General features: G+C 40.4%; 1 protein-coding gene across 6 annotated transcripts in view; it reads left to right on the top strand.

Annotated features, from left to right (window-relative positions):
- The window catches only part of NCOA1 (nuclear receptor coactivator 1), a 227,458-nt gene that overhangs the window by 108,535 nt on the left and 97,500 nt on the right, over positions 1–21,423 (top strand). For all 6 annotated transcript variants that reach the window (XM_056128705.1, XM_056128714.1, XM_056128695.1 and 3 more), the window contains exons 4-5: positions 10,658–10,809; positions 19,015–19,120. In XM_056128705.1, the coding sequence (XP_055984680.1) occupies positions 19,032–19,120 (89 nt within the window). In that variant the 5' untranslated portion in view covers positions 10,658–10,809; positions 19,015–19,031. The remainder of the gene's footprint in view (positions 1–10,657; positions 10,810–19,014; positions 19,121–21,423) is intronic.

Genomic DNA, 21,423 nt, shown 5'->3' with positions numbered 1-21,423 from the left:
CTCCCATGCTGGGAGGATCCTCCCAACACCCTTTATTTGGTGCTCTCTTCTCTGTGTGAGCTGCCTTTCCCCCTAGCATGTGCGGCTGGCCTCCAAGCCATGGAGTGAACCTCCTGGTACTTATCTCGGCTCTTCTTGGGTGTTGGTCTCCTATTTTGTTATTTATGTTCCCCAGATGAATGCAATATTTCTATGTCTGTCCCTTCTTTTTTTGGGGGGGGGGGTGTCACATTCGGTGATACACAGGGGTCACTCCTGGCTCTGCACTCAGGAATTACTCCTGGCGGTGCTCAGGGGACCATATGGGTTGTTGGAAATTGAACCTTGGTCAGCAGCATGCAAAGCAAATGCCCTACCGGCTGTGCTAGATCGAGTCCCTGTCCCTCTCTTTCTGACTCATTTCACTTAGCATGATACTTTCCATGTAGTACCACTTGTATGTAAATTTCACGACTTCATCTTTTCTAGCAGCTACATAGCATGGAGTTTGGGGTTTTATTCTAAGAGAGATAAAAACTCAGAGAGAGTTATGCAGGAATAGGATATTCGATTTGTATGTGTGTGACTTGATCATTTATTTTTGAAAGGGTGTAGATGGGACTTGGTGATGGAATATATAGAGTGTGAGAGTAGAAGTAATTTCAGGAGTGTGATCTGGATTTCTTGTAGCAGAGATTTGGTGAGTGTGAAGGTGCCTTTCTGTGGAGGGTTAGGAGAGAGGCAGGGAAAAGGAAATCGAGAAGATTCATTTGGAACACATTAGCAAATAGGCAGATGCTTGAGGACTAACTTTTCTCTACCCTGGGTGTATCTATACTACGTGCAGAATTGGTGCCATTGAAATCCCCAGGCCTGGGCTTTGCCGTGTTTGTCTTTTTAGTATAATTGTAAAAGTATGATTCATCAATGTTTTGAAGTTAGTAGTTGATACAGAGGCAGTTAGTCATGCAGTTTTGATTTTAAACTTTTCAGGCCAGGGACGTGGCTCAGCAGTCAAGCACCTGCCTTGTATGGGTTTGATCCCTGGCCTCAGACACCATCTTTTTTTTTTTAAAGGGGCAAAAATATTAATGATGCAAGTGCACAGATTGATTGTGCACTTCTTTCTGTATTTCTTAAATTTTTATTTTATCTTTAAAATATACAGTCAAACATATGTATCTTCTTAGAATCAGAATCAGAATAAAAATGAAAAGCCACGAGAAGGTACATACAGTTTCTGAATGCATACAAGTGGAACAAATGATTTAAAGAAAGGCATGATACCCACATGTGCCAAAAAACGATGGCTACTGTCATTTCCAAAGAAGTTGACTGTCAAATAGAAAGATACCATGAGCACTTTCATAGCATTTGCCATGTGCCTGACACTGATTTAAATTACTTAGAAATATTACACTTCATCCACTAACAATCCTGAGTAAGTCCAAGTATTATCTTGATTTTTAACAAATCAGAAAGTCAAAGCATAGAGTGATTTGACTTGGAGAGTTAGTAATGGCAAAGGTGGGTAATTGTGTTAAAGCTGCTAATGTATAAACATAATTTTAAGTGTTATTACTAAGAATCTATCTTCACCACATTTTATAGTTAATGCTTGTGGGTGAGCGAATCCATTGCCCTTAGCAATTTGAGAGTTTCTTTTACTTCCTGAAAGAGAAATTAAAGCCACAGTTTCTTTGGACTTTTATCTCATTAGATGACAGCTGCTAACTGATGATAAATTAATTTTCCCCCTGCTTTTTCAAAATCAGAATTCTTGGTATCAGCATATGGGAATTAAAAGGCATTTCCTTGGTCGAAACTAGTTCTTTCTCTAAACTTTTCTGATTAACTCTGGCATACGTCTTGCTGCCCATTATTAATTGTTTCTGCCGTATGTTGTTGAGTAATTTCAGTGGCTAATTGGTTCTCAAGAATGTCAGGATGATGAGTTGCTAAATTCTCAAAAAGATTAAGGTTTAATAATATGTATGAAGCAAGAATTTAAAACGGGGGAGCAAGGCAGGCATGGGGTGTGGTTGGGAAAACAGAGACAAGGGTGGGGAGAAGGTCACACTGGTGATGGGATTGGGATTGAGGTTTGAATATTGAATGCCTGAAACAAATGTATCATGAACAGTTTTGTAAACCATGGTGTTTTAAAGAAAAGGGGAATTTTTTTTAATAATTAAAAAAATATTTTTAAAGAAACAAAAGGGGAACAATGGCTAGAGAGATAGCTGAGTCAGCTGGAGTACTTGCTTTGTATACTCAGTCCCAGGTTCAATCCCTTGTAGAACTTTGACCCCTGAGCACAGAGCTGGGAGTAGCCCGTGAGAAATCTGCAAAATGGGTCCTCCCCCAACCCACTTTCCTGTTTGTTTTGTTTTTGTGCCACACTTAGCAGTGCTCAATCCTTATACCTAGCTTTGACTCAGGGATCTAACGAGGGTTGGCCGTGTGTAAGGCAAGCATGTTAACCCCTGTACTATCTCTCTGAACCCCAATTTGTTTACTTATTTCTTTGTTTGGTTTGGGGGCTCTATCCTTCAGTGCTCTGGACTTACTCCTGGCTCTACACTCAGGGGTCAGTTATTGTGGGACTCAGGGGACCACACTTAGACATGTGGGATGGTAACGGGGAGTATCCTTGGGTAACATGTCCACAAAGCAGGTGTTCTAACACTGGGCCACATCCCTGTGTCCCAGTAAGAGGAGAGGTTTTGTTTGTTTCTCTTTGTTTTGTTTGGGGTTGGTTTGGGTCAGAAATCTAGAAATATAGGAAAATGGGAGAAACTATGACATATTTTGAGACTGCTAACGGCTAGAATAGTAGTAGCAATCTTATTAACCAAAGAAAACCCATTTTTTAATAGTAGAAGCAAAGGCGCCATTGAATTTGTGTTGATCTGTCTTCAAAGTGATGGGATTGTCTCTCTGAAAATGGTGATAAAGGGAAGGAATTAGAGGAGGATGGTCCTAAAGGTGTTTAAGAAGCGAGTAACTTCTGGGGTTCTCCAAGTCTCAGCACACCTTGCCAGTGTGCTCATGCTTTTTTCCCTTCTTGACAGATGGGATGATGAGTATACTGTCTTGGCTGAACCAGAGTCTCCAGGCCAGTGGCCCTTCCTGTAAGCAGGCGTTGCTGTTTTCTGCTGAGCTCCCCTTCTCTCTTTTCCATTATAGACTTTCCAAAGCTGAGGTATTGGTTCTCTCGGTAAGAAGTAGGAATCTCAGGGTTGGCCCTGGAATCCATCTCTTCCACTACTGTAAGCATCATGCTTTCATTGTAGGGTTTTCTTGATATGGAACATGGCATAAGGGATTTTGGAACCTTCAAAAAGAAGCAGTGTCTAACTGAAACCCAAGCACAACAACTTGTAAGTCTACAACTGTACCTCATGGTGTTTCACTAATAAAAAAAAAAAAGGCAGTGTCTCTTCACCATACATAAGATCTTTCTTTCCTTACCCCACCCCATTTTCCCCCCCTCTTAAAATTTTTCAGTAAAGTACCTTTGATAGGAGCTAGAGGGATAGGACAGCAGGCAGTGAGGTGAGCTTGCCTCGCACATGGCTTGCCTGATCCCCGGCACCTCATATGATCCTGCTAGTGTGCCAGGAGTGATTCCTGAGCACAGAGCCAGGAGTAAACCCTGATCACAGCCAGGTGTGGCTCAAAAACAAAGGGGGGAAATACCCAAAAAACAGCTTTGACAGAATCCCTGCTGAAGAATCAAGGAAACCTTTCCAACCCTTAACCATTCTGGGTCTTGTGATTGTTCATGCCAGACTGCTACACTCTACTCCAACTCTTTTATACAACTTCACATGATGCGACACATATGTTAGTCTAGTGCTGTTCTTCCTTCACACATGAATCATCCACAGAAGGAAGGAGAATCTGACTATGGCTTTTGATGCTTTAACAGTGAGTTTGAGAGTCGAAAGAGGGTTGGACTGAGGTAGGAGGCAGTTCAGGGTCTTTCTGACTCAGTTGAGTGCCTGCCTGGAGAAGCAGATTTTAAGACCATTTTTGCCACTGAATGTTCCATAAACACCAAACATTCTCAAGCACACTGTTCAGGGGTCCATGATCACAGAGCCATATATATATGAATCTGGGAATCCCTCGGTACTTAGTTTGGTCCCTGGTTTTTGATCATCTTGGTAGGCCTCCGTTTTTGCCAGAAAAATTTGGATATGACATTTGTTGGATAAACCTTCCTAGTCAAACATTTCCCACCTTCCTCCTACAGTCCCAGAAAGCAAAGCCATCAGTAAGGTAGTCACAGAGGTAGAGTTTGGGACAGGCAGGCATAGGGCCTTCACAGCGCTACTGCTAGTTATGTGGGACCCCATGAAAAGGCTGAGACAACTGGTCTTAGGGCTGTCACAGACACCATGGCCACCGTGGGTCCTTAGGCATTAAAGGAAATTATGTAAATTAGAAAATTATGTAAAGGTTCTTATTTTCAAAGTATATATGTAATATATTTATATAATCTAGATTATTTTCTATTTTCTTTTAAAAAAATAAGTGAAATGATTACAGCAAAAAAGGGAAAAGAAATAGAAATCTTTTGTGAAGAACCAACCCAAAAAGAAAATGTGAGAAAAGCACCCACTATGCATAACAGAAACAAGATAAGCAAATAGAAAATGCAAAGGAACTTGGAAAAAGCTCAAAAATGTGTGTATACACATATGTATGTACACATATATACACATACCTGCCCACATATAATACATACATTTTCACACATACACCTATTTTCACGGGCTGGAGCGATAGCACAGTGGTAGGGCGTTTGCCTTGCACACAGCCAATATGGCCGACCCGAGTTCGATTCTTCCGCCCCTCTCGGAGAGCCCGGCAAGCTACCGAGAGTATCTCGCCTGCACGGCAGAGCCTGGCAAGCTCCCTATGACGTATTCGATATGCCAAACACAGTAACAACAAAGTCTCCAATGGAGACATTACTGGGCCCGCTCGAGCAAATCGATGAACAACAGGAGGACCGTGACCTATTTTCACATACATATTTGTTACACTGTATGTGGACAAAATGCCTGTAGAAAGGTGAGGTGCTAAATCCTTAAAATAAGGTCTTGTTTGTTTGGATTTGGGTCCTCACCTGGCAGTGCTCGGGGGCTGCACCAGGCTCTGTGCCCAGCTTCACTCCTGGCAGTGCCTGCAGGACCTTGCACAGAGCTGGGTCTGCTGCGTAGAAGGCAAGACCCTGAACCCCTGAACTGTCTCTCCGTCCAGGAACAAGATGTTTTTAAAAGAACATTCTGAAAGCAAAGAATTCTTCTATATTAAGAATATTTTGCAGGCTCAGATAGAGAAGGGAGCACCAAATAAAGGGTGTTGGGAGGATCCTCCCAGGATGAGAGATGCATGCTGAAAGTAGACTGTAGACCAAACATGATTGCCACTCAATGCCTCTCTTGAAAACCACAGAACCCAAAAGGAGAGAGAGAGAGAGAACAGAAGGGAATGCCCTGCCACAGAGGCAGGGTGGGATGGGGTGGGGGGGATGGGAGGTGGGAGGGATACTGGGATCATTGGTGGCGGAAAATGGGCACTGGTGGAGGGATGGGTACTTGATCGTTGTATAATTGAAACCCAAAAATTTGTAAGTCTACAACTGTACCTCATGGTGTTTCACTAATAAAAATTAAAAAATATATATTTTGCAGAAGAGAGCATCTCATTTGAAGTATTAGATAATGATACCTCTCAGTTGAGCAAAATGGGCTGGAGAGATACCAGGGATTAAAGTGCCTCTATACTAGTTCTTCAGTCCTTTCTATCTGTTTCTTAAAATAGTCAAATTTAAGAAGTTAATTAATAATTTAATGAACAAAATGAAAGGAGTTAAGGTGCTGCATTAGCCAGCATATGATCCAGAAACCAGTCTTGGGAGCAAATAATGAAGACAGAAAGATCTTCCCCACGAGGGGAAAATTGGAGCTTGTAATTGGAAGTTTCCAGGCATGCCCAGAAGTCGTGATGGGTCTGTTAGGAATTTTTCTGTCCACCTCAGACCTCCTAAAGAAAGACTTATCAAGTGCTGAGCTCTAGATAGTACAGAAAATTGCATAACAAGTACTGGAAAGATGCATTTTTAGAATAATAGTCAGTAAGAATAATAATCATCATGATAGCATAATAACCATCAAGCATCAGATTTTTTAATCGTTCTCCCCATACTTTCATAGAGTCTTAGTTTTTGATTCTCTGTCTCATCTCTCTCTTGGTTTCGTCATTTTCGCCTCTCATTATCTACACCTCTGTTGCGTATGGATTTACCCGAGCTTTCCTGTCTTCACATAGTTCTGAAATGACTGTCCCTTGCATCTTTCCTGGATTTCCTTTCATGGGTATCCATTAGGATGAACAAACTGTTCTTGGTATTCTAAATCTTAGGAATCCATGAAAGTTTAGCTCCTGCCTGATTTTGAGGAAGTATTAGTAATAACTCAGATTTAATAGAGCAGAAGAGCATCATTTAGCAAAGAAAATACCTGCAGGATTTAGCACACAGATGATTGTTTTGGGAGTGTTTTTCCTTGGAAATAACTAATGAGAGAACCTAGGTTTGTGGTTAACTAGATACCTGTCCGTGCCATAGTCGGTTACTACTTCCTGGTTCTAACACAGGTGAAATTCAGAGATTCAGAACTTTTCTGATCAAGATACTTATCTCCTAAGAAATGTTTTAGCACACTAAGTTTACTACACATTGAATGACCTAACTAAAAATACATTGGGATAAGTTAGCTCTAAATCACTTTTCTTTAATCTGTAATGCATAATCAATATGAATAACTGTTTCAAGTTTAAGTTTCTATGAGAGGGTTTAAGTCAAGAAAATAAAAAATTTCAAAAATGAAAAAAAGCACTTAGGTTAATTCAGAGAAAGTAGAAAATGTAATTTATTTGGATAAAAGTAAGAGGCTCATTCAGTTTCTAATATTGAGCATCTGATATTAATAATTACAGTTTGATATGTAATTTATCATTGGAGAAAATAGTAATTTAGAAAAAACCATATGTAAAGTTCCAAAAGACATTTAAAAATTATGAATATATTATAAAATAAAATAAAAATGGATTTGTATTTGCTGATAGTAAAACACAAGACATACTATGAGAGAGATGCTAAGTGTTACATTTCTTTGATTTCTCCTTTTCCTCCATCCCTTTTCTTTGTTGTTAGTGTATGACCCATACTTGCCCTCACTTGGGTTTTGCCCCTTTTTAAATTTTTATTTATTTATTTTGCCCTCACTTGGTTTTCTTGCTTGCTGGCGGCTGCTTGCTTCATTGTGTGCTCACACACTTGGTTTCTGCGCACAATCTGTGGCATCACAGAGTGGGGGTGAACGTAGAAGGAAACAAGCTTGGGAGGGCGCCAGTCAGGAGAAGTTGAGAGACACTGATTGAAATGGCTGGACTGTGCTGGATTCTTGGTTTGGTGACGGGGGGTTGGTGGCTCATCTCTCTGTGGGTCTCCCCATACTGCTTTTGTGATTTCTTTTGAAGTTCTGAAACTATAATTATTTCAAGTAAAATTTAAATGTTTTTGATCACCGTGAAATTGTGCCTAGTTGTTTTGTTTTTGTTTTTTTTTTTTTGCTTTTTGGGTCACACCCGGCAATGCACAGGGGTTACTCCTGGCTCTGCGCTCAGGAATTACCTCTGGCGGTGCTCAGGGGACCATATGGGATGCTGGGAATCGAACCTGGGTTGGCCGCATGCAAGGCAAACGCCCTACCCGCTGTGCTATTGCTCCAGCCCCTATGCCTAGTTTTTAATACTTTCTCATACCTTATTTATTTCAGGTTTTCCTGAAGACCGCCTTAGTACAAATATATATGTAAGCTGTCCTCCCATTGTTCATCGATTTGGTTGTGCGGGCCCAGTAACGTCTCCATTGGAGACTTTGTTGTTACTGTGTTTGGCATATTGAATACGTCACGGGTAGCTTGCCAGGCTCTGCCGTGAGGGCGAGATACTCTCGGTAGCTTGCCGGGCTCTCCGAGAGGGGCGGAGGAATCGAACTCGGGTCAGCCATGTTGGCTGCATGCAAGGCAAACGCCCTACCGCTGTGCTATCGCTCCAGCCCACAAATATATATTATGTATGTATATACACATACATATATAATTGAATCACTGTGAGATGTATAGTTACAGTGTTGTTCATGATTGAGTTTGTCTTATGATGTTCCAAATTCTGTCCTTTCATGAGGGTACATTTCCTGCCACCTATATCCCGTTTCCTCAGCAGCTCACCCTGCTGTCCCCATAGCCTTCCTCTGTGGCAGATATGTTCTCTCTCTGTCTGTCTCTGTCTGTCTCTGTCTCTGTCTTCTCTCTCTCTCTCTCTCTCTCTGTCTCTCTCTCTCTCTCTCACACACACACACACACACACACACACACACATTTTCCTTCTTTCCTTTCAGGCACTGTGGTTTCCAGTACTGTTACTGAAAGGGTATCATGCACATCACTCTCCCTCCTTTTAGCACTCAGTTCTGAAGGAAATGACAGTGATAGTTGGAAATGATCACTCTGAATAAGAACGGAGGGATATAGTTTTTATTCCTGAGATGTGACCTTTCCTGTGGTTGAGACGGTTTATATGAGAAGCCTCTCGTGCTTATCAAGCCCTCTTCACTTGGCAGGATCCAGATCTCCAATCTGTGTCTCCCTGTGGGGAGCAGCAGCTGCAGTTTGGTTTCAGCCTTTCGGCTTTTGTCTTCTCCAGGGCTGCTGAGCATCGTCCTGTGTGTGAGCAGTTCAGGGATCAGCCACAGTTCCAAATAACATAGACAGATTTGAGAACCACCTTCCTTCCTTGCTCCTATTTAGATTTCAGTCAGCCCTGATACACTCTCTAATGTGTTAAGCAACGAGACTAGTTTTCTCCTAGGAACTTACAGAATGTAGAGCTTAGCGGTCTCTTTATTTTGGGGGTGGGAGAGTGGGGAAAAGGAGTTTGGGCCACTTTCATCTGTGCTCAGACCTAGTTCCTGGCCCTGTGCTCAGAGGTCACCTCTGGCAAGGTGCGGGGGATCATTTGGGGTGCTGGGAATCTAACCCAGGTTGGCCACATGCAAGGCAAGAGCCAACATGCTGTACTGTCCAGCGCAAGCTGAGTGTTCTCTTAAGAAGTCTTCTGAGTGTAAATCTCATCCAAAATGGTTCCTCCTTTTAGTGATCTAAATGCCCCACATTTCTGCCTCTTTCTAGTTACTTTTCAGTGTATTTGGAAATGATTTTTTTAGAATATTTTATTCAGAGTTAGTAATTATTTTCTGTGAACATATTAGTTCAAAGTGAGATGGTTCATCATTGTGGGAACCACAACTAATGAAGTCTATTATATTTATTTGTTGGAGAGGGAATTCCAAGCAGTGCTCAGGGGACTCTAGAGGCCCACTCAGTGTGATTCAGCCAATCAGGCTGATGGTTCAGACCCCTGACCCAGCAAGGTGGTGCGGCTCAGCTTTAAGATACTGGGGACTACCACCCCCGTGGTGCCCAGGTGTCCATGCTGAGGATTTAACTCGGCTCTCTCTGCATGCAAGACTTGCATCCTTGGTCACTAAACTATCTCCCCTCACTCTCAGTGAATTTTATTTTCAAATATTATAAATATAAAACATTTGGAAAATAAATCATTTGAAAGAAAAATATGGTGATTTGCAACATTATGAGTATTAAAGGAATCAAAGAAATAATAAGCTAAAACCAAAAACTTAGAAAAAATACAAATGCAGACAGAGTTTTTAAGAGAAATGTAGGTTTTTCAGATCTTTAAAGCAGCATTTGTCACCTCAGCATCCATCTAAGTAGGATGCTTATATTGGAGTCGGAGGGATAGTACAGCAGATGGGGCATTTGCCTTGCATGCAGCATGAACCTGAGTTTAATCCCCGGCATCCCGTAAGGTTCTCTGAGTCCCGCCAGGAGTGATCCCTGAGTGCAGACCCAAGAATAAACACAGGCAAGTATGTCCACACACACACACACACACACACACACACACACACACACACACACATACAAATAGGAATATATTTATCACCAGAAAGAACTTCAGCTATAAAATCAGATTTTCATCTGTTGTCTTTTGGAAACATTTTTCCATTTATCCTTAGAACTTGCATTTTCTGGGGTCAGAGATATAGTACAGGGGTTTAGCATGCTTTCAACCCTGGTTTGGTCTCTGGCACCACATGGTTCCTGAGTGAGCATAGTGGGCTGCAGCCCCAGATGTGCCTAAGCACCCCTGGGTGGTCCAGATAATCCCTTGCATCAGCCTCCTAAGCACCACTTGGGAGGATCCTCACCTCCATCAAGTTGCATTTCCTGGGATCTGGGCAATAACTCAAAGGGCTTGAGCTCATGATCTGAATGCAGAAGACTCAGGTTTGGTTCCCAGCAGCGCATGGGCTCCCAAGTACCTCTGAGTGTGACCCCCAAAACAAAGAACTACATCAGAAGTTTCATTTTCTTTCTTAGCTATTTTTTGTCCTTTATCATGTCTTAGAGAATAAAGTAATTATCCCTGGCACTGCAAAAAGGAAAAATAAAGAAAAGAGACTATCTAAATTCCCTTCTGTTTATATGTTTTTCTTTTCCTTTTTTATTTTTAGTTGTTTTATAGCTGGCCGTAAATGAAGTGAGAAGAAACAAGAGCCATCACTAGAAAACATCATCCCTCTATTCCCCTGGAAGCTGCCCTCCGGAGCACGAGATTTGACCATATCTGTTCTGCAGACTCATTATGAACAAAGAAGTCTCCCAGGTAAGAATCTTAGTTCTGTGTTAAAAGAGCTTTGTCTCTGAAAAAGATTAATTTTTTAAAATTTTTATTAGTGAAACACCATGATACGTGTTTGATCTGAGAAGCTTCGAGTATATTATAAAATGTGTGCTGATGTTTTTAAGTGAAAATGTTAGGAAAGGTCTAAATTATACTTTATAAACCTGGTGAGTACATTGAAATTAATAGACTTCAGATCAGTATTCCAAGACCCTCAGAGTCTTCCTGAATTAAAACAGCAGCAGTTTTAATTTTCTTTCTAGTGTTCATTTTATAAATTTGGGCATTTTTATATTGTTGTTTCCAGAACTTGTGAGCTGAGGGAATAAGAGTAATATATCCAAGAACAAGTGTAGCTGTTGCTGCATACTCCTTTCCAAACTTAATCTTTCCATGTAGAAAAAAATGTACAAAAAGAAAGAAAGTATTGTCTGTTATTCTGCATAAAAACTTTTAGATGTAAATAAATTTTATTAAATATATTTTTAAACATTATGTGCTTTTAAAAGTTACCTAGTCCTTGATGATTACTAGCAAAATTATTAGAAAAATCAGTTTAGAAGACTATGCACAGAATTTTCTTTTATAAAAAACTAAAATGTGAAATTTATAGAATCAATAAATTGAGATAAAATGACACCTTTATCTTTAAGAACTCGTTGATTTAAATGCATTTCTTTGCTATTGCTTTATATTCCTGGTCATAATGGTTCAGATAGTGATAGATCATTTATGACAGAGGCTTGTTGGAGCAGGATCTCATTTCTGGGCTGTGAATAACCTTCCCCAGGGCTACTCCTGGATTCAGGTTCAGGGATCACTCCCAGCAGTGTTTGAAGAACCAGGCAACGTTGGGGATTGTTTAAGGAAATATTTGAGTTACTAGTTTCAAAATATCCCTTTTATTGGGGCTACCAAATAAGCCACATCCACATAAATAAGCCAAGACTTACTCCTGGCTCTGTATTCAGAGATTACTCCTGGTAGTGCTCAGGGTACCTGGGATGGAACCTTGGTCGGCAGCGTGCAAGGCAAATACTCTACTTGGTGTACTGATGCTCCAGCCTCAGAAACTATATTTATGACAGCCTAGGTAATATGCTTATTAAGCAGAAACAAAATAGGTAAGTTGGATTTTATTAAAAATAAAAGATATTTTTTACAAAGATAACCTTCAGGGGCTGGAGAGAGAGATAGCACAGCGGGTAGGGCATTTACCTTGCACGAGGTTGACCCGGGTTTGATTGCCAGCATCCCATATGGTCCCCTGAGCACTGCCAGGAGTAACTCCTGAATGCAGAGCCAAGAGTAACCCCTGTGCGTCGCCGGGTGTGACCCAAAAAGCAAAAAACAAACAAACGAAAAGGAAAAAAAAAGGATGTATAGGAGCAGAGAGATCACTCAGTAAACCTGACACTTGCTTTGCCTGCTGGAGGCTCAGATTTGATCTAAACCACATGGCCCCCACGTGCTGCTGGGTATGACCCCCGAAAGCAAAACAAATCAACAAAAATATTTGCAAGTGACCCGTCAACACATGAAAAGATGTCAGTGTCATTAAAGACCAGAGAAATATAAAACAAAACCTTAGAGATGCACACCAATAGGATGACTGTAATTGAAATGAAATTTTATTTTAAAGCCATAAGATAGCAATCTAGTGATGAGGGTGTAGAGAAATTGAAACTCCTGAACCCTACTGACAAGAATTTAAGATGATTTAGTCACAGTAAAAGATATTTGGCAGATTCCTAAAGAGTTAAGGAGAGTTACAGTATAATCCTATAATCCAATTTCTCAGCTTATATTTGAGGGAAAACTCCTTTATACAAAATTTGCACATAAATGTTCATATTGATAAAGAACAATATCTTTATTGGATATTGATTAGATATTAAGAAAGAGCCCCAGATTTTAAAAAACTGAGTAAATAAAATATGATATACTCAAACAGTAGAAAATTATTCAGAATTTGAAAGGGAAATGAATATACTAAAGGCAATTTCCTTCCTTCACATGCAAGGATTTCAGTTGTTGAAATAAAGACAAAATTATAGTGCATTTTCTGCTGCTCACACCACTGGCTGTGGTGTGTATTCTTCCCTCTCTTACTCTCCTTGCATTTTTCTAAATAATTATTTTACTTTACTAATAAATAACTAATTTGCATGTAGCTATTGAATTAAAAAGACAATATTGTAAACTATTTTTTAGAGAACCCTAAATGTGTGGGAATTCCTATATGAGAAACTTTTTTTGTGGCATTTACCCCATCTAGAAGTGCTTTCTTTATCACCATTTTTTCTAAATGATTCTATGATTTGGGGGAATCCATTCTCAGAGCCTGTCTCCTCATTTGCATGCTGCTCTATGCTAATTGCCTACTAAGCATTTTAAATTATATTAGTACTGTTGTTTATTAACTTGCTGTTGCTGATTTTTTTTTTCAAATCAATTTGTTCTCAGCTAAATTTGGGAGATGAGTAACATTATTTTTGTGGAAATTTATAACTCAACTGAAAGATAAAGCACTGACCTATTTCTTCAGTCCTACCTATTTGGCTTAGTTGACTCCATTTGAACAGATATAGCTGTGGTTTCATGTTCCTAAAACTGTTCTCTAGAGATTTCAGGAGCTTGGATATAACTCAGCAACTCCTTTTTCAATCAACAGGGTACTTTTACTGAGAAACCTTACCTCTGTTTAACGGTGATATGCAAATTGGTTTCCTGAAACCAATATTTTATTTCTTAATGAGCATTATTTCAGTAACTGTTCCATCACATTTAAAGCCAGTCCACAAACAGAACTGCTCTGATAGGTTTCACACTAGAGGTTTTGCATTCTGTTTTCTGTCCAGTGTTTTATAAACAAAACCATTAATACTAGAAACTTATCAGCAAATTTTTGGTGACAATTACAGCCTTTTGGTTATTGACCCTTATTTTGGTAGACACTGAAATTGTCTGAGGAAACTTCCCACCTCCCACTCACCTCCTTAACACCTCCTTGGTTTATTTAGTTTGAGATTCATGTTTACAGTAGCTTTGGCTCTTACTCATTTAAGTGTCTTTGTATGATAACATTTATCTCATGCATTTATTTAATCATTAGTAGAAATCTGGAACTTAAAAGTTCATCTTGTTTCTTACATATGTAGCACTGTAGCACTGTCATCCCATTGTTCATCAATTTGCTCAAGCGGGCACCAGTAATGTCTCCATTGTGAGACTTCTTGTTACTGTTTTTGGCATATCGAATACGCCACGGGGAGCTTGCCAGGCTCTGCCGTGCAGGCGGGATACTCTCGGTAATTTGCCGGGCTCTCTGAGAGGGACAGAGGAATTGAACCCGGGTCGGCCATGTGCAAGGCAAACCGCCCTACCTGCTGTGCTGTCATCACGCCAGCTCTTTTTACATATAGAATGTTTTTTTTGTTTATTTAAAAAATTTTTTTTATTCATACATGTAGAATTTGAAGGGACCAGAAATGTCCATTTAGCAGTTGGAAACTTAGATATGAAATCACTGAGATGAAAAGATGTGCTTATCCTTCAGAGAAGTCAGAGTGAAAATCAGATCTTGTCATTCTGTTGTTCCTATCCTAGCCCACCTTTAGTGCCTAGCTTGTCCACGGTATACCCAAAGTCCTTCAGTTGGCATTTAAGACCTGATATTATGCAGCCTTGCATGATCTCTCCAGCCTCGTTTTCCTGTTCCCTCTCTCCAGGTTCTTGTTGTACTGTCTTCCTCTGTTTCTCTTTTCAAAAAGCTTTGTCATGCTCCAGCCTCCAGACTCCTACTGATGTGAAATTTGTATTTTATGTGTATGTTGCCTTGGTAAACGGTAAGGATTTCATAAGGAGCTTTAAACCATTGATTGACATGATCAGACTTCCTTCGGTAGTTTACTCTGTTGGCTAATGAAGATTATCAATCAAATAATTTTAATAGTACAGTAAGAGATTAGAAGAAGATGAAGTGAGGAAAGGATAGATTGTTTGGTTTGGGTTTTGATTTGGGGGCCTCAGTGGTGCTCAGGGCTTACTTCTGACTCTGCACTCAGGGATCACTCCTTGAAGTCATGGGGGACCACATGTGGTGCCGGGGACTGAACCTGGCTTGGACCACGTGCAAGTACCCTACGCCTTGTACCATCACTCTGGCTGAAGGGATAGATTTAAAAGAAAAAAACAAGCAATAGAACCTTCGCATGTGCTGTCTGCAGGATGGGCAAACCCTTGACTTGCAGTGCTTTTCCTCCGTCAGTAGTCAGTACTCGCTCGCTCCTCTCTGTCAGTCCCCGCACTGGGACCCCCCTCTCAGGAAGCTAATACCTAATGGCCGGGACCTCCCTTCAAACCACTGCTCTGCCCCTCCACACGCCTACACTTCTAATTTACCTCATTTCTCTCCCGAGCACGTGTCGCTTTCTAATGTGCTCTGTAATTTGTTATTTGTGTCATTTATTGTTCCACTGCACAAATAGAATGAAGGTCTTTGCGAACAGATTTTTATAAATTTTATTCACAGCTGTATTCCCAGTTCCGAGACTAAAGGCTGCCCTATAGTAGGAGTTCAGTATTTGTTAATTAAGATGGGCTGCCCACACTGAGACGAATTTAAACTTTTCTAACCTTTGCTGGGAACATGGGGTATTACCAAGGATTTTACTTCAAGACCGCTTTCTTAGGGTTTATGTAATCTGTAATACTTCATTAGTCATTCATTCACCGCATTCTGTAATGCGGTAAGAACTTTTGCAAATTTTGGATTTCATGTGTATGTTATACTGTGGGCAGTAAGGATTTAGTGAAGAGTTTTAAATGGTTGACATAACCAGATGTATAGTTTTGGTATTTTGCTAGGTTGGCTCAGGAAAACCACCTTGGAAACAAATTTTCGTAATCCAGCAAGAGATAATTAGATGATAATGTGAGGAAGGGATGGATTTAAAAAAAATGTTTAGGAAATAAATATGTACACATTTTTGTGTATGTATATTTGTGTGTGGGTTATGAGAGAAGAGGCTAGAATGACCCCATTGTGCCAGATAGAGAAATCATACATGAGGAGAAATGCTAACTTCACCTGGGAAAGTGGAATTTGAAAGACTGTTATGGTATCTGAGTGGAGAAAACTGGGGATGGATTATGACACTGAGACTTAGGAGATCTGGTCTGGAGGAGATGGAGTTGTTCAAGATATTTGGTGAAATAATATTGAATGACATCCTTCCTGTCACATGGTTTAAGCATCACTTCTTTTATTTATTTATTATCTTGAGCCACACCCAGCCATGGTCAGGGCTGACTCTTGGCTCTGAGTTTAGGAATCACGCTGGATGGGGGCTCGGAGGACCTTATGGAGCATCAGAGATCAAAGCCAGTTGTCTGCATGCCAGGCAAGCACCTTCCTGCTCTGCCATCTCTCCAGCCCATAAGCATCTCTTCTTCAGAGAGGCCCCAGCTGATCCTAAATTTTAAATTGGGTTCGCTTCATTGCTTTTTTCTATGAAGCCTACTCTTTTATGACTTACTACAATTCAAAACTTCTTTTCATTTTATTTATGTCTCCAACTTTATGAGGACAGGAATCTCTATTTTACTGTCTTCTAATTTTCTAAACTTATGTTACACTCTTCGATATTTGATAAATGCTTTATTAAATGAAAGAAGGAAGGGTAGGATCATGGAAGCCAATGATGATTTATCAGTGAGGAAATAATAGTTGGGTGATCCACTGACGTGAATATTAAGTACTTCATGTGGAGCTATTCAGTTCTCATAAGAAATCTAAAGGTAAATAAGTCATTTTTATCCCTACGTAATCAGATGTCACAGATGAGGGTATAGGCAAAAGGAAGTGAGGTACTTTGGCTCAGATACAGGCAGATAGCAAGTGAGTCTTAAGTCAAAGTCTTAAGTCAAGACTTGAACAAAACCTTTCTGACCTGTGCTTTTAACTGTAATGTTCCAGTAGGGGAGTACAGTTGATTCTCTACTAGGGAAGTGGCATCTTGAAAGTGATACTTGAGCAGGAATGGTTTTGCTGCTATTTGTAGGACAGATCGAAGTAAAATGAGGTGCTGGAGAGATAATACAGCAGGTAGAATGCTTGCTTGCCTTTCACATGGCCGACTGGGGATCAGTCCCCAGCACCCCAGGCACCAGGAATGATTCCTGAGAGCAGAGTCAAGAGTAAGCCCTCGGCACCACAGGATGCGTCCCAAAAACAAAAAAAGAACTAAAAGTGAAGTGCCAAAGAAAAGGTGAAAAAAAAGTTACAAAAACCCTCACATTAATCTAGAGTGAAGCATTTGGTTCTAAACTAGAACCATAACTGCCTAAGAATGAAAATAAGAGAAGACTTTGTCCAAGAAAGATCTTTTGTTAAAGAATTAAAAGAACCTTAGTACCAATTAGAAATGAGAAATGAAAGTGAAGAGGAAATAAATGATGTTGAAATTACAATCACCGGAGTTGGAAATTTTCATGAACACCATTCTAATATAGAAAAATCAGAAATGTGCCGTTTTGATTGCATGAAAGAATAAATTCCTAACTAGAATTATTATATATTTGTGTAGGGAAAGCGATTATGATACTTCGGGGTTGAGAAAGAACTAGAGACAAGAGTAAGTTTCAAAGAAAAGGATTTATTTACTGGACATATTAAAGCCATTTAGATTTCATGGATCTCAAGATTATCTTTTGGGGGGGGGAGGGTTTGTGCCACACCCAGCAGTGCTCAGGGCTTACTCCTGGCTCTGCACTCAGAGATTACTCCTGGTGGGCTCAGAGGGCCCATGGGGTTCTGGGGCTCAAACTCAGGTCATCCACATGCAGGACAAACTCCCTACCCTGTACTATCACTTCAGCTCCTCACAATTCTCTAATAAATCTTACATGTGGTTGTCAGCAGTTGGTACTGTAATTGGTTTTGAATTTTAGAATTTGAGAAGAGTTTCTCCATTTTACAAAAAATTCCTATTTACAAACAGATACAGTGAAAGAGAGTAGAGTTATGTATTTCTTGGGAATAATAAAATCCGAAAGGTAGTGGTGACTGGAGCCAGAGTTAGTTTCTGGGGAGCAGTGGGAATTTCACAGAACGGTGTTGAGAGGGACAACACAGAGAGCCCTGGAGTGCTGTCACTAACTGGCACAGCCTGTGAGAGGAGCGCTGGCTGCAAACCCAGGGGAATGACTCTGTGTTCTTTGGCATCTACACCAAGATCCTCACTAAACATTTGGTCTTTATTGTCTGACTACAGTCAACACTTACTAGAAGTATGGAATTCAGAGCTATTAAGTGCAACACAAAATCTAAAATTAATGCATCACTTTATTTATTTTTTATTTTCGGGCCACACCAGGCAGTGCTCAGAGATTACTTCTGGCTCTGCTTTCAGAGATCTCTCCTGGTGGTCTCGGGGGAACATACGATGGGCCAGGGATCAAACCTGGTGGACTGTGGGTAAGGCAGATGCCTTACTCGCTATACTGTTGCTCCATCCCTATAGTTCATTACCTTAATCACCTACTTATTTCTTTTCCTATCAACATAAAACCCCAAACTTTATGAGTAAAAGTTGCTTAATACCCTATGCAGAGACAAACCTGAAACACAGAAATATAAAAAATTTCTCTCCTAGGTATGTATTCAGTTTTTATGTTTATATAAAAAAGTGATTTTAAAAAAAAACTCTATCTACTTAATCTAACAGCATTTTCATATTTTCTCCAATTTGTTGATTATTTTGTATTTTGCATGTTGCATTTGTTTATAAAAATGATTTTATTAGGGAATGCCCCTGCCACAGTGGCGGGGGGGATGGGGGGGATGGTGGGGAGGGATATTATCCATGGTGGTAGAAAATGGGCACTGGTGGAGGGATGGGTATTTGATCATGGTATGACTGAAACCCAAGCACAAAAATTTGTAAATCTACAACTGTACCTCATGGTGTTTCACTAATAAAAAATAAATTTTAAAAAAATGATTTTATTTTATAGGTACAGAAAAGTATGAATGATAAGTAGTGAAGCTATGCTTTTGTAGACATGTCTATGACCATTGTTCTTACCTATTCTCTGGGAGACAGGGTAATAACAGTTAGATAGCTTCTAGTGCAAGGAACTGCTCACAAGGCTTGCTTTTTTCTTCTTGTCCTTCCTCTTCAGGTGTGAAGTTTTTCACCATGAGTGGCCTCGGGGACAGTTCATCGGACCCTGCTAACCCAGACTCTCACAAGAGGAAAGGCTCACCCTGTGACACACTGGCATCAAGGTGGGCTGCTCTTTTCTTAATCTGATGTCATTTTCACTGCCCTTTGGGCTTTTGTGCCTTGTACTTGAGATTTATTAACCACCTTCTTTTGGAGGTGAGGAAGGGAGGAGTTTTCAAGACACGCACACCCAGTGGTACCCAGGATCCGCTCCTGGCAGTGTTCCAGGGACCATATCATACCAGGGCTCAAACCCAGAACTCCCACATGCAAAGCATGTACTCCAGCGCTCTTTGAGCCATGTTCCCAGCTCCTTCTGGTCTTCTTCTTTTGGGGGTGTAGGGAGGATGGAGGAGCACCAGCGGTGCTCAGGGACTACTCCTGACTGTTTCGGGGGGTGGGGTGCCAAGTGGAACTAAGGAAACTATGGAGTGTTTTGGCTCTTCTTCCCAATTGCAAAGCCCTTTGAGCTGCCTCTCAGGCCCCTTCCAGAATCCTTCCATCTTACCAAGTTCTTTTCCTCCCCCGGGCCCTTACACATATTGCTTGTTCCCTCTAAATTTCCTCTAGTTGACACCATTGTATTTTCCAGATGGCAGCTAGTCACTACTTACTAAAGGGAACCTCCTCTTCCTTCTATAACTCTTCACTCAAATCTCCCCCATTCATGTATTTGTCCAAGAAGTATTTTTACAGTTCTAATCCATAATTTTCAGATTTTTGGTAGTTTTTATGATTATTTCATGAATCCTTGGCTTCTCTACAACATTCTAATCTTTTGGTAAGAACTTTGTCATCGTGGTACTCAGAGCTTACTTCTTGCTCCGCACTAAGGGGTCATTTCTGGAGGCACTGGGAGGAAGTTGTTTTTGTAATATTTCAAATGTATTTTATTTTTTCCCTGTTCTTGGCCTTTACTGTTCTACACAGATTTAAAAATCTCATTTTTTTACTTTGCCCTGAGAAAATCCAAGTTTTGGTTTTTTAGTTTTCTTTACTGGGTCGATTGGGAAAATTTACATTTTTCAAATCTAGATTCTAAATTTTAAAGTTTTCTCATTGAGAACAATGACTTTTTATTTCTTCTTCACTGTTCTCCCATCACAATTTATCATTCTTCCCTATGAAAATGTAGCCCATCTCTAGTTTTATAGTCCATCTACATTCCAGTAACATAGAATTTTTATTGCTTTTAGGGATGATACCATTATATCTGTTACATTTTCTAGTGGATATTTATTAGAAATTAATGACTTCCTTGTCAAGGGGAGTGCTAACCTTCGCACAGCGGGTAGGGCGTCTGCCTTGCACGCAGCCAACATGGCCGACCCGAGTTCGATTCCTCCGCCCCTCTCGGAGAGCCCGGCAAGCTACCGAGAGTATTCGATATGCCAGACACAGTAACAACAAAGTCTCCTATGGAGACGTTACTGGGCCCGCTCGAGCAAATTGATGATCAACGGGAGGGCCTTTACTTACTTACTTAATGACTTCCAGTTGATAATAAAATAATAAATATATAAATAATAACAAAGTTGATGATAAAATGATTTTAAATAAAGATAATAGAGTAATAAAATGGGAAAACTATTTGAAAGTAGTCATCTTTGATGTGGGGGTGCCTAGGTTTTGTTACCATACCCAGCTGTCCTCAGGGCTTACCCTTGGCTGTGTGCAGTACAGGGGATTGAACTGGGGTCAGCTCCATTCAAGGCAAGGTCCTTAATTAACCCCTGTACTAGCTCTTTGGCCCCAGGAGTATTGATCTTAGACTCAGTTTATCCATTGCCTTGCGCTTTCTTGCTTTAATGGCTTATCTATACATTGTTAGGTTTTTGTATACATAATCATATTGCAAATATAAAGCTTTAAATTTTTTTCTCAGGTACTTTAAGAATGTACTGGAGCAATAGCACAGCAGGTAGGGTATTTGCCTTGCACGTGGCCGACAGGGCCAACCTGGGTTTGATTCCTCCGCCCTTCTTGGAGAGCCCGGCAAGCTACCGAGAGTATCTCTTCCACACGGCAAAGCCTGGCAGGCTACCCGTGACGTATTCGATATGCCAAACACAGTAACAAGTCTCACAATGGAGACATTACTGGACCCACTCGAGCAAATCGATGAACAACAGGAGGACAGTGACAGTGACTTTAAAAATAATGGTCTTTGTAGGTATGTTTTAAAAATATTTAAAAGCACCAGATTTATAGGTATAGGCTTCAGTTTTAATCAAGTGGTATTTAAAAAATTTTTTAAGCTAGGCACCATTTATTTACAAACCCTTTTATAATAGGGTTTCAGGCACACAGCGTTAATTAGTATTTTTGATAGGGCAAACTGAAAATCTGTGGCTTTGAACCGATT

Source organism: Sorex fumeus, unplaced genomic scaffold (genome assembly GCF_029834395.1).
Source record: "Sorex fumeus unplaced genomic scaffold, SorFum_2.1 ptg000006l, whole genome shotgun sequence".
Classification (NCBI taxonomy): Eukaryota; Metazoa; Chordata; class Mammalia; order Eulipotyphla; family Soricidae; genus Sorex; species Sorex fumeus.
The sequence above is the reverse complement of the archived record's forward strand: the minus strand, read 5'-3'. Positions and strand labels throughout refer to the sequence as shown.